Raw genomic sequence first — 17,169 nt, 5'->3', positions numbered from 1 at the left:
TCCTACCTGCCTAGAGCCTGTGCCTTTGGATGCTGGTTTCTGGCCCTTCCTCCTTCACGAATTAAAGAGAATTAGAATGTCACAGTGGTTGTGAATTGAGTGTACTAAGGGGTTTTAGGACAGTGCAGATGGCAAGGAATGGGACACTGGATTGCGAGACGTAAATAATTAGGAATACTGAACTTGGATTTAGTACATTCAATAAAATGCACACATCTCAAGTGTCCCACTGGATGGTGCTTGACAGGACACACACCTGTGCAACTCAAAGCTCCAGCAGGATAGCCAGCAGCTCCATCGCCGCCAGAAAATTCTCTTAACTCCCCTTCACAGTTAATCCCTGGCTCCCACTCCCCAGGGGCAACCACCATTCTGTCAACCTCCCTCCTTTAATTTAATATTTTCCATTTGTGGGTTATTTAGAGAAAGTGTGGATGGCGAGGTGGCAGGTCCAGGACTACGTGGAGGCTCTCCATGGAGAATGTGCAGCTGAGTCAAATTAAGCCTTTCCTTTCCCCACCAAAAACGTTTTTGCAAGAATTGGCCTCCAGCCATCAGAGTCTTCTCCACTAAGAAAAGAGGATTTATTTAACAGCTTTGTTCTTTCCTTTTTAATCTGTTTATTTGACCCGACCCTCGACCCTCTCTCTCGGTTAAGCATTTTAGTAACCTTTTGTTTGAGAAACTAGCAAACCGTCCAAGCTGCAAAGCCTAGGTTAACTGGTCTCTAAGCCTTGACCCCAACCCCCCGGATCCGGGTGGCTTTGCAGGATTCTTCCAGCTGAGATGGAGGACAAGGACAGCGTTGGGCTTAGCTGTTACATCCCCCACCTCCAGCCTAAGTGTCCCCCTCACCTCCTCCCGCTCCGCTGCCTGACCTTTGAGCCACCCAGAAGTCACCAGCCCTGCCACCCTGCCCCCTCCCCGGAAAGGTCTGGCGACAGCCGAGCAAATCCTGCTCAGACTGGTCTTCCGATCAGGGACAGCGGGAAGGACACCGACTGCCATCCGCCTACCCACCCGCGCCGGAGACCAGGCGGGCTCGACCTGCAGCGTCCGAGGGCCTCGCTGTCGCCTGAGGCCGCAGCGGCGCTACCAGTTAGCGGAGTGGCCCCTCGCCTGCACAGGTACCCAGCTGTAGCAGGTACCTGCCGCAACGTCCCCGCTCCCCCCTCCCCCCCACCACCCGGCCAGGCCACCCGTTTGTGACCACGAACCCCTCCCTGTCGGGCTGCGCTCTCTGGAACCCAGGCAGAAAGGGCACACTTGCCAGCCCCTGGCTTGCACGACGCAGCGAGCGTGGGGTTAAAAGTTGCTATTGCAAAAGCCTCGCGTCTGATCTTGGGCCTTATCGCAGACTGATAACATGCAGGCCTTTGGAGCCTGTGCCAATTTTTAACAGTCAATGAAGATTGCAAATGCTGGCACACAGGCAGTTGGTATTTGAGGCCGATTTGAGCTGTGTTCTTAAAAAAAAGAAAGTCAGTTTATTGAGGAAATATTGAACCAAAGATTGTTTTCCTTTTCCTCCCATTATTAACTTCCTCATCTATGTGTGGGATCACTTACTTCAAAGCAGATAGATGCCAGAGAGAAAAGATGACAATTCAGGTGATTTTGGTCATCATCAGCCTAAATGCCCCCCTCTTGGGAAAGCCTCTCTCTTAGGAAAGAGAGAAGGCTCTTGAAAGTTGCCCTTTTTCCTCTCCCACATGGGTTTCTGAGGTAATGTTTTTTCTTTTCTGATAATTTTTCATTTTCTTCTTGTTTCCTGGTCACAGTCTCTGGCCTAAAATCCCAGCATAGAATGTTCCTGCCTGTGAAGTTCAAGACCTTGCCAAGTTGGCACCGTGCCTTCCTAGGCAGCAAGAAATAGCCAAGGGGCTGCCAGTTCTACAAGGGTGTCCAGACGATGTCCTTTCCTCCACCCGTTCCATTATCTGAATTTGAAAATGCGTGTTCGTTCTAATTTAGTGGATTATCACTGATGAATGTATTTTTTTTTACAATACAGCCAGAAAAATGCAGAGCAAAAAGGCTCTGGCCTTTGAGCGGTCAGAGAAGTGAATCAACAACAACGGATTGGGAGGGCAGCAGGAGAAGGTGACCTGCAGACTCCCAGAGGGGCCACCAATGAGGGAGTTGCCTCCCCTCCCCACCCCGCCCCACCTTGGGGACTAGGGTGTTAGCACAAAGAGTAGCCTTGCCTCTGCTGAGCTGCTGGTTCTCTGAGGTCACCAGCGCCAAGGTGTGGATGTTGGAGTGTTGTGTTGCTTTTGTTGTTGTTGTTGTTGTTGTTGTTTTGCTATTTTTTTCCTCTCTCTCTCTTTTTAAAAGATAGTTTGATTAAAAAGCCCTGGTAAATTGATTGAAGATGTCTCATGTTATTGCCTATCAGCTCTTCCTTTTCAGGTACATCTCCTCCTGCTACGTCGCATATTTCTTTCTGATTTGGAGAAACTGCATCAGCCTTTCCAGTTCCAATAAAAACAACTCAATCTGTATTGGGCTCTTACCTGGGTCTCGGCCTAGGTGTTGTTCTGAATTTGCTCCATGTGATGACATTTCCTTTTGTCTCTGTCACCCTCAGTAGATTGCCCCATGACAATGTCTTCCATTAAGATTGAGTGTATCCTGCCAGGGAACTGCCGGTTAGGTGAATCTCCAGTGTGGGAGGAAGCGTCCAACTCTCTGCTCTTCGTAGATATTCCTGCAAAAAAGGTTTGCCGGTGGGATTCACTCAGCCAGCAAGTGCAGCAAGTGACTGTGGGTAAGGATGAAGGCCGGGCTCAGACCTACTGAGCCAGCCATCTTTTCCTTGGGGAGGGGTGGGACCACCTAAGGTGCCATTCCCACAGGACCTTGTTAAAGCATGTTGAATAGACTTATTTAAAAGTTTTGGATTGCCATGCTGTCTGTCCTCCCACTTTGACCCGGGAGTGAATTCTAGATAGGCAATATTTGTCTCTTCCTCTGCAGGGGAGGGGCAACATTCCCCATTTTGCTCTGATAAGGAGGCACTGTAGAATCTTTCCTTAACATCTTCAGATAACAGCACTGAAAGCTTGAGACCCAGTATCTACCTTGGGTCAGACCAAGGGCTCAATTTTTTTAAAAAAGTATATTCCTTCTTTGAATGTGAATAGAAGAGCTTTTGGATTTATAAAGCATCAACCAGTACTATCTGTTCAGTGTACGAAATAGAATTTCCAGTGCTTTTGAGTGTGATTCTGTTTATGGCCATGTGATTTCCAGAGGGGTTTTATGATATTCTGCGGCCCAAAGGGATGGCCATAGAGAAAGAAGTTTCTTGTTTTCATTGTTGTAATCATGGCAAGAAATACCAGGAATTCCTAAGCACTGGGACCCTCACTCTCAACCCAGAACTGGGGATATCAAACTTTATTTTTATGAGAGGTAACAACTTTTTAATTCACTCAGGGGTGTGATTATGGCTGGAAGCAAAGTGACTGTGACCACTGAGGTCAGAGTTGGGGGAGAGGCCCATGCCTTTCCTAGTCTCTTTTCCAGCATACACACGTTAGGGCTACATTCCTACCCTAATCTGCACCCCCGCCCCCAAATGTGGAAGGGGCTTGTGCTGTGAGCAGTACCTTAGAAGGCTAACAGAACTCTCAAGCCACAGGCTGGGATCCCTGATGAGAATGTGACTCTCCTAATAGTGTCCTGCACATTCCCTGGGACCCTCAGTGGCTCAACTTCTGGGGAGGACTTTTAGCTGAGCACTCAGCACCTTGCACTGAATAGGTGTTCAGGAAATGTTTTCAAAATAAATTCTGATAAATTTGTTTCTGGTGACTGCTCACCATGGTAATTAATATCTACACTTAAAAAAAAAAAGGAAGTTTCCTTATACACAGAATATTAAACCCAGAAAACCTAAAATTTAAAAATACAGGGAGCATTTTAGATCTTGCTCCCCAGCATATATCGTCAGCTTGGTTCAAATAAACTCTTATAAAAATTCTCTAAATAAATACATACATACATACATACATACATACATACATACATACATATAAAATATAGGAATATAATGAAGACGTGTTTTATCACTGTAGCTACATTTATGTTTATTACTTTTACAATGCCTACTTCCAAAAAGGATTTGAAAAACAATTTTAATTAAACAATTTTAAATTGAATTAGATTTAAATAAAAGTTAAATAAAATATTTTAATTAAACAAAACATTTAATTTAAACAAATTTAAAATTTTTATTTAATTAAATGAATTTAACTTCTAATTCAATAGGGCCCCTTTAAAAAGATAGAGCTGTATTGGAGGGAGAGAAAGATGTCGCAAAACCTAGTTGCTGGAACTAAGCAAAGTTTGTCTCTGAATTTCCTGGAGATCTGTCAAATTGAGCATCAGTTGTTCTGTAACAACTGCTCTGGTGCGCCCTTCCCCAGTTAGAAACCTCCTCCTCTGAACTTGACGCGACGCCTGCCACAATGTGTGGTGGCTGCTGTTGTTTGATTTCTCTGCTTCTCTCACTAGACTGGGAGCTTCCAGAAGAATTGGGTTTCATTCACCTTTCTGTCCTTGCTATCCAGAACAGCACACGGAGTTCATTCTCAACAAATCTACTCGGTTACATAGCCTTCACTATTCAACAGAAGGAAGAGAGCACTCCCATTGTCGAAAGAGCTGTAATCCTCTTAGAGAGGCCAAGTGGCATGATGGTCGCAGCATGCTGCTGGGCCACTGGACTGCTTGCAGCATTCTGAATGTTGCTTTTGCCTCTTGCAGATGCCCCAGTCAGCTCTGTGGCCCTCCGCCAGTCGGGAGGCTATGTTGCCACAATTGGAACAAAGTTCTGTGCTTTGAACTGGGAAGATCAGTCAGCCATTGTCCTGGCCACAGTAGATAAAGACAAGAAAAACAATCGATTCAATGATGGGAAGGTGGATCCCGCTGGGAGATACTTTGCTGGTATGGTTTATCTTTAGCACCTACTTACTGAGCTTGGGACAAAACTATATTGCTTATAAAAGTCTTACTGCTTTAGTGGTAAAAGTGCTATTCATAATGGGTTTGGGGTTCTTTTATTATTACTTAAATAACTTGTATCATTAAAAAACAAAATCCCATGAGAAAAACTTCATAGATATTCCTTTCAGTTTCTGTCTCTAACAGAAACTAACATTTGTATAGTACTTCTGTGGTTTAAATATGTTTTAAATACAGAGGGTTAGTTGTTGAAGTTTAAATTAGAAATAATTTCAAATTTACAGGAAAAAAGTAAGAATCATACAAACAACACCTGTATACCCTTTACTTGAATTCACTTATTGTCAACATTTTGTTCCACTTGCTCTATCTATAGAAACACATTTTTCTCCAGAATCATTTGAAAGTAAGTTGCATATATCATGTGCCTTTACTCCTAAAATACTTCAATGTGAATTTCCCCAGAAAAATGACATATTCTTTTTTTTAATTAGTTTCAGGTGTACAAAACAATGTAATAGTTAGACATTTACACCCCTCACAAAGTGACAACCCTCCTGCCCCAATCTACCATCCCTCCAACATCGCACATACCGCCACAGGTCCACTGACCCCATTCCCTGCACGGTACTGCACATCCCGTGACTATATACATACATATAGATGATAGATAGAAGGATAGATAGATAGATAGATAGATAGATAGATAGATAGATAGATAGATAGATAGATATGTATTAAACCACAGTCGATACCCATCACTATTCAGCTTCAGCTTCAGGTGCACACTGCAGTGGTCACCTACACTGTCCATGAAGTGGTCTCCCCAATAAGACAAGCGAAAAATGACATATTCTTACATGACCACCGTAGTTATCAAGTTTAACATTGATACAATAGTCTTATATGATATACTATCTATATTTCAATTTTGTCAATTGACCATTCGGTTAATTTTTTACTGTCCTTTATAGCATTTTCCCCTCCAGTCTAGGATCACGTATTGCATTTAGGTATGTCTTTTAATATTCTTTAACCTGGAACAGAATGTAGCCTTTCTTTGTTGTTTATGATATCGACATTTTTAAAGAACAAGTCCCACCCAACTCCCCCCATTTCCTTTTTTAAACTTTGTTTTCTCCCCTTCTTCTGCCTCCCCCACCCCCAACTCCGGTTCAAGCCATTGTTTCTCAGTCTAGTTGTGTAGGACACAGCTCCCTGGCCCATGCTGGTATTATGAGTCTTGCACTCCCCCCCGGCTGAGGCAATTGATCACCAGTCGTCTGTCCCAGGCTCATAGCAGCTCACAGCAGCCCAGCTCCAGGGAGAGCTGTTGTTTACAATCTTAGCTGTAGTAGGCGCCACTCACTGGTCCATGTGGGAATCGAACCAGTGGCCTCAGCTTAGGAGCACCAACCACCTGAGCCACCAGGCCCGCCCACTCTCCCCTTTTTCAACGGCACATTCCTCATATCCCTCATGTTTTTGTATTTGTCTAATGTTTCCTTATGGTTAGAGTAATGCTATACATTCATGGCTAGAATACTGCATAGGAGATGTTTGGGCCTTCTCAGGGTATCCCATCTAGATACTGTCTGTCCCTCATTGGTTGATGTTAGTTTTGATCACCCAATCAAGGCCTTCTCAGATTTCTCCACTGCATAGTTATTATTTTTTATTTTCAATTTTGTGGGGTTTGTTAATTATCTATTGCTGTGTAACAAATTACCCTCACATTTAGTGACTTAAAATAACAAACATTTATTATCTCACATCATTTCTGAAGGCCAAGAATCTGGGTGTGGCTCAGCTGGATGGTTCTAGTTCAAAGTTAGGTCATGAAATTGCAGTCTAACTAGTCCCAGAAATGGCATAACATCACTTCTGCCATGTGCTGTTGGTCACAAAGGCAATGGTGGAGGGAACTGTACAAGGGTGCGAATACTAGGAGGCATTAGGGGCCATCTTGGTGCAGGCTACGACATGAGGAGATACTTTAAGTCCAAGCAAATATCCTGGTCCTCATCAAAATCTCTCATTTACATTTTACATTCTTTGATGATTCTCGCTGGAACCAATCTTGGCTGTGATGTTGGCAGAATGACTTACATACAGCTTTAAATGAATTCTAACTACAGTTTGAATTTAAAGAATGCATTTCACACCTATTTCTCATTTAGCTCCCATAATAACAACCCTGTAAATTAGCCAAAGTTAATTCTAAATCCATGCTGTTTCCACCTCTTCATATTGCCCCCTCCTATTTTCAGCCATGCTGTCCTGACTCCATTCACTTTTAACATGAAAAGTAGGTGAGATCTGATCAGCTAGTTGTGGGTTGCTCCCAATCTTCTTGGACTTGACACAACCCCAGATCTAGTCCAAGATGGGTTGAAAGATTAAAGATTGAAGTTTGTTGGTAGCCCTTCTGCCAGTAATTTCTGCAGGATAAAGAAATATGATTGGATACTTTACCTCCTGCTGAAATTGATTTTCTCTCTCCCTTATGGCTAGAAGTTTACAGTTCTGTGGCCTTTTGGGAGACAAAATAAAGATGTCCTCAGAGGCCTGAGTTCTTAGCCTGGGCCTCCTGAGGGTAACCTGTGCCCTCAGGAGACCCCTTAAAATTGTAGGTGTCATCTCAAGTATACATACTGGTTGTGTGCATCTGCCAGAAGCACCCGAGAACCCTTTTCTAGAGAGAGTTCGTAGCTTTCAGCAGGTGCTAAGAGGTGTCCCTGGACCAGAAAAGGGTGGGGTCATCTGACAGTCTAGATGGAGTTTCAAGGTGGTAGGCAGTACCCTGGAGGGTATCACCACACCCAAGGTCTGTCTGACCTGTCTGTGCTCACTGCTGGATAATGATGCATAATCCAGGGTTCCAGGTTGTTCTTTCCCACTAAGGAAGAGCCTTTCCAAGCAACAGGGGGTTACCCTCATGTTCCAGGCATCTTTTTCTGTGAGGCACATAGTGGAGAGGAATAGTAATGCAACAAATCTAACTGCCTTATAGCAGGAAACTGCCACCTGGGCATTCTTTTCTTCAGGACAGAGAATCTATCCTGTCTTGCTTGCTATTCAGGCTTCCCGGTTTTACTCCATTTTCTCTTCTTTCAGATGGAGCTCAGTAAAAGTAAGTGAGCTTTCCAGTTTCTTCTTACAGTCAAATTCTTCTCTGTCCCCTGAGATCACACACTCAAGTCTCTATAAGTAAATATCTCGTGTGCACTTGAGAAGAATGCGTATTCTACTGTTTTTGAGTGGATTTCTGTAAATGTCACTTAGTGACCAGTTGGTGAATTCTGTTCAGTTGTATTTCTTTGCTGATTCTCTATCTACTTGTATTTATTACTGAGAGAGGGATGCCAACATCTCCAACTACTATTGTGGATTTGTCGATTTCTCCTTTCAATTCAGACTTCTGCTTTGTGTATTTGGAAGCTCTGTTGTGATGCACATACACATTTAGGATTACTATGTCTCCTTAGTGAACTGACCATTTTCAATATGCAGTACCCATATTTAGCCCTGGTAATTTTCTTTGCTCCAAGTATATTTTGTCTGATATTAGCATAGCCTCTCCAGTTTTCTTTTGATTAGTGTCTGCATGGTGTATCTTTTCCCATCCTGTTATGTTTAAGCTACCTATATCATTATATTTGAAGTGAGTTTCTTGTGGACCGCATATAGTTGGATTTTTTTAAATTCCTGTTGACAATCTCTGTCTTAATTGATGTGTTTAGATTATTTAATGTAATTATTGATATACTTTAACTTAGATCTACCATTTTATTATTTATTTTCTCTTCTTTCCCTCTGTATTTTTTTGTTCTTTTGTTTCCGCTTTCCTGCCTTCTTTTGGGTCATTTGAACACTTTTCAGGATCCAATTTTAATTTCTTTATTGTGATTTTTCACTATGTCTCTTTGGATAGTTTTTAAAAGGTTGCTGAAGGGATTGCAAAATATATAGTTAACTTTTCACAGTCTATCTAGAACCAATATTTTATCACATTGGTAATCACCTCTTTATGCTATAGTTGTCTTTATACACAAACATTGAAAACCCCATCAGAAAATGTAATTTTTGCTTTCAACCATCAGAAATATTTTAAAGAACTAAAGAGGAGAAGAATAGTCTGTTATATTTTTTTTTCATATATTTACTATTTCTATTGCTCTTCTTTCATTCTTTATGTTCCAAGCTTCCTTTTAGCATCATTTCCTATCTGTCTAAAGAACTTTCTTTAGCAGTTCTTTAGAGCAGGTCTGCTGGCTATGAATTCTGTTAGTTTTACTTCATTTGAGAATGTCTTTATTTCACCCTCTTACTTGAAGCATATTTTCACTAAATATAGACTTCTAGGTTTACATTTTTTTCTTTCAGCAAATTAAAAATGTGTCACTTCCTTCTGACCTCCGTGGTTGCTCATGAAAAAATCGATTGTCACTGAAATCATTATTCTCCTATATGTAAAATGTCATTTTTCTTCCATTGCTCCCAAGGATTTCTATTTGACTTTAGTTTTCATAAGTTTGATTATGACATATCTGGGTATAGGTATTGTTGGGTTACCCTGCTTTGGGTTTGTTCAGCTTCTTGGATCTATAGTTTTGTGCTTTTCAGCAAACTTGGGGAGTTTTGACCCATTACTTCTTCAAATATTTTTTGGATCTTTATTCTTTGTCCTCTTCTCTAGGAATCCATTGACACATATGTTCGCCCTTTTGTTGTTCTTGTTTTGTTTTGGTTTGGTTTGGTTTTGCGATCTTTTTTTCTCTGTGTTTTTCAGATTGGATAATTTCTATTGATCCACCATCAGATACACTGACTCTTTCCTCTATCATCTCTTTTCTGCTATTGGGTATATCCAGTGAGTTATTTTTTATTTCAGTTATTTTATTTTTCACTTCTAGATTTTTTCATTTGGTTATTCTTTATGTCTTCTACTTCTTTGCCAATATTTCCTATTTTGAGTTTTGTTTCAAGACTGTTTACAAATTGCTCATTTGAGCATTTTTTAATAAAACCTTCTTTAGTCTTTGTCAAATAATTCCAACATCTGTGCCATCTTGTTTTCTGCTTCTGTTGCATTTTTTCCTGTACAAGTTGAGATTTTCATGCTTCTTGTGTTGCCAAGTAATTTTGGATGGTATACTGGACATTGTGACTATTGTGTTATGAGACCCTCGGTCTTGTTTAAATCCTATGGAGAATGTTTATATATTTGTTTTAGTAAGTAATCTGTATGTTTCAGTTCAGACCACAAGTTCAAACCTGCCTTCTATTAGGTGTCATTATTATCTGTCCCACATGCCTGCCACTTGGTGGTCAGTCTGAGACTTAAAAGGAGTTCTATCCACAGCTCCATTTTCAGTCTTTGGTATTCTAATTAGAATCAGATCCGTGCATGTACAAGTAGAAGATGAGCCCAGTATGTCATATTCAGCTGTATGGGCTTACATTCCTGAGCAACATTCCTCTTTACTATCTCCAGGTACTTTCTAGCTTCCTGGAGCTCTCCTTTCATTCTTCCAGCCAGAAATCACCCATCTCTATGATTGTGCTGCCTCAAGGGCCAAATGACAGGAGAAAGAGAGACAGAGAGAGAGAGAGAAAGAGAGAATAAAAGCAAAAGTGTTTGGCTCTGCCCTTTTGGGGATGTAGCTTCACCAAATAGAGAGAAATGTCCCCTTCACTCAGAGTTTTGATTCCTGTAGTTTCCTGTTCCTGGCCAACTCTCTGCTGTTGCTATAAAATTGCCTGGGGCCTGGTGCATGAAAGAATGTAGAGAAAAGAGTGTAAAATATCCAGGGGATTTCTTCCACTCTCTCTGAGCCTCCGGAGTTTTCTTTTCTACTCCTTGAGCCAGATCTAGAGGGTTTTTCTTGGATCTCTGTCTGTCTGTGCCATAGTGCTCACTTCCAAGTTTCATCTCTATTGAGTTCAGGCTGGGACATACTGGGGATAAAATGGAGAACTCGCCACCAATTAGATGGTACTTCGAATTCTTGTATTCTTCCCTGAGCTGCCTGATATTTACTTTTCAGAGTTCTCAAATAGCCATGAATTTTTTCCAGGTCATATAGTTGTGTTCAGTGGGAGAAAATGAGGTTGGTGCAGACGTATTCCTTATCTGGAACTAGAACCTCTCTAGTGATTTTAACTTGCATTATAAACAAGATAGTTGTCATCTAAAAAAATATACGACCCAGACTGGAATTGTATAAATTCCTTGATTTAATCACAGGAAGGAACCCTGGTGAGACAAGATAGTGTCACCCATGGGCAAGATGCTGTGGGTCTGGGCTCAGTGGTCTTCGGTTTTTATAGGTACCATGGCTGAGGAAACAGCCCCAGCAGTTCTGGAGCGGCACCAAGGGTCCTTGTACTCCCTCTTTCCTGACCACCATGTGGAAAAGTACTTTGACCAGGTGGACATTTCCAATGGTTTGGATTGGTCCCTGGACCACAAAATCTTCTATTACATCGACAGCCTGTCCTACTCTGTGGATGCCTTTGACTATGACCTGCCGACAGGAAAGATCTGTATGTACTTTTTCATTATTTTTCTTAACACTGCTCATATTTTTTTCATATATATGTCATTAGTAAGCTGCCTCTCCCTCAACCATGTGAAAAGGTCCTTGCTTTGTCAAATAGAGAGCTGTCCAATGTTATTCTCCCAGTATAGTAACAATTACGTAGACTTGACTCTGCTGCCAGTCATGACATGGCTCTCAACACAACTAAATGGGGCCATGGTTGGCATAACATGGGTAGATCCTTAGTCCTCTTTCTTGCCACACCACTAGAAAGAGACTCACTGTAAAATGGATCCTATTCTACCAGGAAGTACCTAAAGGCAAATAATATACAGCGAGATGGGATCAAAGAATAGAAAATTAGAGTTTGGGGTTGATATTTCATATTTGTACTTTAGTTAACTGTAGTTAAGTTCTCAGAGGCAAATTAACAACCTCTCAAAATGGAAAAGAAAAAAAAAGTTACAGATTGTTCAACTCCATAAATGGGCTCTAAATGAGCCATAGTTGGAAAGTGGGAGGGAAGGAATTATTGAGAAGAAGTTAGAAGGGTGAACTGTTTCATGAAAGGAGCCAAACCACAAGAGCAAAACCAATAAAAAAGACTTGAAAAAAAGTGACTTGAAAAAAATTACAAGACTCTTGTGTAGATTTAATCAGAGGCAAAACACTACAGTAGAAATCTTTTGTTTTGAAATATGTAGTGCTCTTTTTTATGACTGTGTTTACCCATTTTACTTATCATGGTTTTAACATTTTTTCCATCATACCTCAATTCAATTACTGTTGATTGGGATTTCGTAGTGTAAAATTCCTCTGGATTTTGATACTTGTTTTTTGTATACTATGATTCCCCCCTTTAAGGCCAGCCAGTTGGATTCAGAATACCCCCCCCCTTCAGAAAGAAACTCTTCTAATATTTACTTTTTTATATACTGATTTTTTTTCAATTATAGTTGACATTCAATATTATTTTATATTTTGTTATATTTAGTTTCAGGTGTACAGCATAGTGGTTAGACATTTATCTAATTTATGAAGTGATGCCCTGATTTACTTTTGATAAGGTGATTTGGGAGCATTTAGTTCGGCAAAAACAGAACTCATATATCTTACTAGTTTTTATGCATGAATTGTTCACATGGCACCACTAAGTTGCCTTATAGATCTTGAAGTTAATCAAAGTAGGCATTTTTGTAAGTAAAATGGCCAAGACTGACGTGTATCTGAGGTGGGCATGCAAGGCTTTAGTTCAGTTCAGCCTCAAAAAGATCTAGTGGTATTTTATTAAGAAGTTTGCTTTCTTTTTTCTCTTCTCTGAAACCTTAGACAGACATGTCTGTACCCAAACTAAAGGAAGTGAATCCACCCCAAAGCATGTGGTAAAAATCTTTTGTTGAGGGGTGCCCACTCCTGTTTCTGGACATTGTTCAGAGTTAAGAATCCTTCTGAACCATCCCGTCTGTGGTGCTCACAGGCCAGACCCTGGATAAGCAGAAGTGATCAGTGTTGTTTTGGTGTGTGTGTGTGTGTGTGTTTGTTTTAACCATAGCCAACCGCAGAAGTGTTTACAAGCTGGAGAAGAAAGAACAAATCCCAGACGGAATGTGTATCGATGCTGAGGGGAAACTCTGGGTGGCCTGTTACAATGGAGGAAGAGTGATTCGTTTAGATCCTGAGACAGGTAGGCCCACAGCACAATGGAAAATCCCTGCCATATCTACAAAACACCAGACACTGGGGACTGGAGAAACTTCATTACTAATAAGTTAGCGATATATTCAAAGGCCTCAATTAGATGATTTTGGAAATAAAGGCCAGAAACATCGCCCCAAATTTATAGTCAGAACTTCTTTTCCTGTGGAGGTAAGCCTTTTTGCTCAAAATAAATAAATTGTCAGGGAAGGTAGGTTTAATACATGATTGAAGTCTGACCAGCATCTTTTTTGAACTTCCCTGTTACTCTGCAAAGGGTCCTGAAAGCTTTCGCAGGTTGGAAATTTGCTAGATATAAACACTAAATAAAATATTTGGTGATCTAGGGAAAAGACTCCAAACTGTGAAGTTGCCTGTTGATAAAACAACCTCATGCTGCTTTGGAGGGAAGGATTACTCTGAAATGTATGTGACCTGTGCCCGAGATGGAATAGACCCTGAGGGTCTTTTGCGGCAACCTGAAGTTGGTGGAATTTTCAAGGTGATCTAGCTATTTCTTTTCTTTTATGGGTGATGTGGGAGATCCTCGGTTAAGTAACTGAGTGATCAGTGCTTTTTCATACTTTCAAAATGTAATTCCATTTAGCATTTTAAGCTCACTATGCTAAGCTTTAAAATGTTTTCTTTAGATTTTCTAGCCTAGAAGTCATCTGAAGTCCAGGACAATTGTTTTGATATCACAAGAATATTTTCAAGTGTTTAACTTTTTTGCAACAAAACAAACACTAGTGGGCTGGCCCGGTGGCTCAGGCAGTTGCAGCTCCGTGCTCCTAACTCCGAAGGCTGCCGGTTCGATTCCCACATGGGCCAGTGGGCTCTCAACCACAAGGGTGCCGGTTCGATTCCTCGACTCCCGCAAGGGATGGTGGGCTGCGCCCCCTGCAACTAGTAATGGCAACTGGACCTGGAGCTGAGCTGCGCCCTCCACAACTAAGATTGAAAAGACAACAACTTGACTTGGAAAAGTCCTGGAAGTACACACTGTTCCCCAATAAAGTCCTGTTCCCCTTCCCCAATAAAATCTTTAAAAAAAAAAAAACTAGTAAAAATTATAGACTTTTTTTTTTAAAAGATTTTATTGGGGAAGGGGAACAGGACTTTATTGGGGAACAGTGTGTACCTCCAGGCCTTTTTTCCAAGTCAAGTTGTCCTTTCAGTCTTAGCTATGGAGGGCGCAGCTCAGCTCCAGGTCCAGTTGCTGTTTTCTAGTTGCAGGGGGCGCAGCCCACCATCCCTTGCAGGACTCGAGGAGTTGAACCGGCAACCTTGTTGTTGAGAGCCCACTGGCCCATGTGGGAATCGAACCAACAGCCTTACGGAGTTAGGAGCATGGAGCTCCAACCGCCTGAGCCACCGGGCCTTCCCAAAATTATAGACCTTTTGAGCTGAAAAGAAACGTAGAAATCATCTGGCTCAAACACCTTTCTTAACAGCTAGGGAGATGATAGAAATAAATTCAGTTTTAAATCCAAGTTAGTTATAATTACTAGTTATTATTATCTATATGAAAAATTGTTAGACCATGAGTACCTAATCAAGTGATTCCTTTTTTAAAAAACTTTAAAAAAATTTTTTTAATTTTAAGTGTGTTTTTCCAGGACCCATCAGCTCCAAGTCAAGTAGTTGTTTCAATCTAGTTGTGGAGGGCGCAGCTCACAGTGGCCCGTGTGGGGATTGAACAGGCAACCTTGTTGTAAGAGCACCGCGTTCTAACCAACTGAGCTAACTGTCTGCCCCAAGTAATTCCTTTTTATGATAGGAAATAAAACAAGAATAATAGGTGGCTAAATGTATGATATGAATCATAAAAATGCTTTTGAAGAATACTTGTGAATTACGTTTTTTTTCAATTTCTCTTTTCTTTTTTTAACAGATAACTGGCCTGGGAGTCAAAGGAATTCCTCCCTATCCTTATGCAGGATAAGTGACAGGCCTTCATTCCTACTAGAGGAAACTTTGAAGACAACTAGAAAATTCTGGAGCTGAAATTTCAATCTAGTTACAAAAAACGGAGGCAATGATATTATAACAGGGTTAAATGTTTATTTACAATTTTTTAAAAGTGGAGATTTTTAACAAGGGGTGACATTTGGGTTTGATAACACACCGTAAGACATTTTACATAAATATATGGTGATGGAAGGAGAACTGACTGTGGGTGGTGAACATACAATTAGATTTATAGATGATGTAATACAGAATTGTACACCTGAAACCTATGTAACTTTACTAACAATTGTCACCCCTTTAATTCACCCAATAACCTTTGATTTTAAAAAAAAAAAACTGGCATTTTGCAAAGGTACTATAGAAATGTCAAGAACTGTTCAACTGTCAACCAGCCTCTTGATTCTTTGAAAATTGCTGGTGGGTGGGGGAATGAAGGGACTCTATCTGTTCTTTATTCTGCATTCTAGTTATTATACCTAAAACTTCAAAAAACGAATAAATAATAATATGGTAATGACTTATTACAATTATGTTCCTTTTTGTTTTCATCATCATCTTATAAAATATGCTACAATGCTAACCTACCTTCATATTACTCTTCCTATATATTATTTTACAAACTAAAATAGTGCTAGAGGATAAGAATTAAACACTCAGGCAAAATCCATGGTTCCAAATGCCACCTACCTAATAGATGTAAAATATATCACCTTGGAAATAATTTTTTTTAGAAAAGCTTTATTCAGTTATAATTGACCTACACATATTTAAAGTATACAATTTGATAAGTTTGATATATATACATTATGACATATATATGTATATATATACATACATCAATGAAACCAACACCACAAAGCAATATCATGAATTCATCCACTACCCCAAGACTTTCCCTGTATCCCTTTGGAATTCTTTCCTTTGGTTCCGTCTGTGCGCTTGTCCCCATCCCCAGGAAACCACTGATCTGATTTCTATCACTATAAGTTAGTCTTTAAAATTGGGTAGTATGATTTCTCCTTTATTTGTCCTTTTTCAAAATTGTTTTAGCTGTTTTAGTTCCTTTGGCCTTCCATATAAATTTTAGAATCAGCTTGACTATATCTACAGAAAATCCTGCAGCGATTTTAATTGGAATTGCTTTAAATCTGCAGAAAAATTTGGAGAGAATTGGCATCTTTATTATTTTGAGTCTTCTAATCCATGCGTACAGCATGTCTTTCCAATTATTTCAGTCTTCTTTGATTTCTTTTTTTTTTCAATTATAGTTTACATACATTCTTCAATTTCTTTCATCAGCATTTTGTTGTTTTCAGTGTATAGATCTTGTACGTGTTTTGTTAGATTTTATCCAAGTATTTCATTTTCTGAAGCTGTTGTCTACTATTATTTTAATTTTTTGTTTCCAGTTGTTCATTGCTTATTTATGAAAGTATGTTTGGTGTTTGTAGGTTGACCTGGTACCTGATGACGTTGTTAAACTCACTTATTAGTTCCAAGAGTATTTCTGTAGCTTCTCTGGGATTCTTTGGATGTATAGTCATGTCTTCTGTGAATAAAGACGTTTTATTTCTTTCTTTCCAATATATATATTTTTATTTCTTTTTCTTGCCTTATTGCACTGACGAAGACTGTCAGTACTATGTTGAATAGGAATGGAAGAGTGGACATCCTTTCCTTGTTCACAATCTTAGAAGAAAAGCATGCAGTCATTCTATATTAAATATGATGTTAGCTGTAGGGTGACTATTTTTTTTTTGTAGATACCTTTCCTCAGGTTGAGAGTGTTCTCCTCTAGTCTAGTTTGCTGAGAGGTTTATTATTATTATTATTATTATTATTATTATTATGTATTTTAATCAAATGCTTTTCTGCATTTATTGAGATGATCATGTGGTTTTTCTTCTTTAGACGTTACTATGATAGATTTTTGCATTCCTGGGATAAACCACGGTGCTAGTATTACTCTTTTTATTAATATATA

At 40.1% G+C, this 17,169-nt stretch overlaps 1 protein-coding gene across 2 annotated transcripts; it reads left to right on the top strand.

Moving 5' to 3' along the window:
* Window positions 1-881: 881 nt before the first annotated feature.
* RGN (regucalcin) lies at window positions 882-16,767 on the top strand. Of its 2 annotated transcripts, none has more exons than XM_081042432.1 (7): window positions 882-1,127; window positions 2,591-2,770; window positions 4,774-4,956; window positions 11,308-11,523; window positions 13,072-13,203; window positions 13,562-13,716; window positions 15,109-16,767. In XM_081042432.1, the coding sequence occupies exons 2-7, from the start codon at window positions 2,602-2,604 to the stop codon at window positions 15,157-15,159; spliced, it is 906 nt and encodes a 301-aa protein (XP_080898558.1). In that variant the 5' UTR covers window positions 882-1,127; window positions 2,591-2,601; the 3' UTR covers window positions 15,160-16,767. The 2 variants fall into 2 exon arrangements, with proteins under 2 accessions (XP_080898558.1, XP_080898557.1); XM_081042431.1 differs by having other exon boundaries at window positions 882-1,144.
* Window positions 16,768-17,169: the final 402 nt, after the last annotated feature.

This window comes from Rhinolophus hipposideros, assembly GCF_964194185.1.
Source record: "Rhinolophus hipposideros genome assembly, chromosome: X".
Classification (NCBI taxonomy): Eukaryota; Metazoa; Chordata; class Mammalia; order Chiroptera; family Rhinolophidae; genus Rhinolophus; species Rhinolophus hipposideros.
This window is presented reverse-complemented; position numbering and strand designations above follow the sequence as displayed.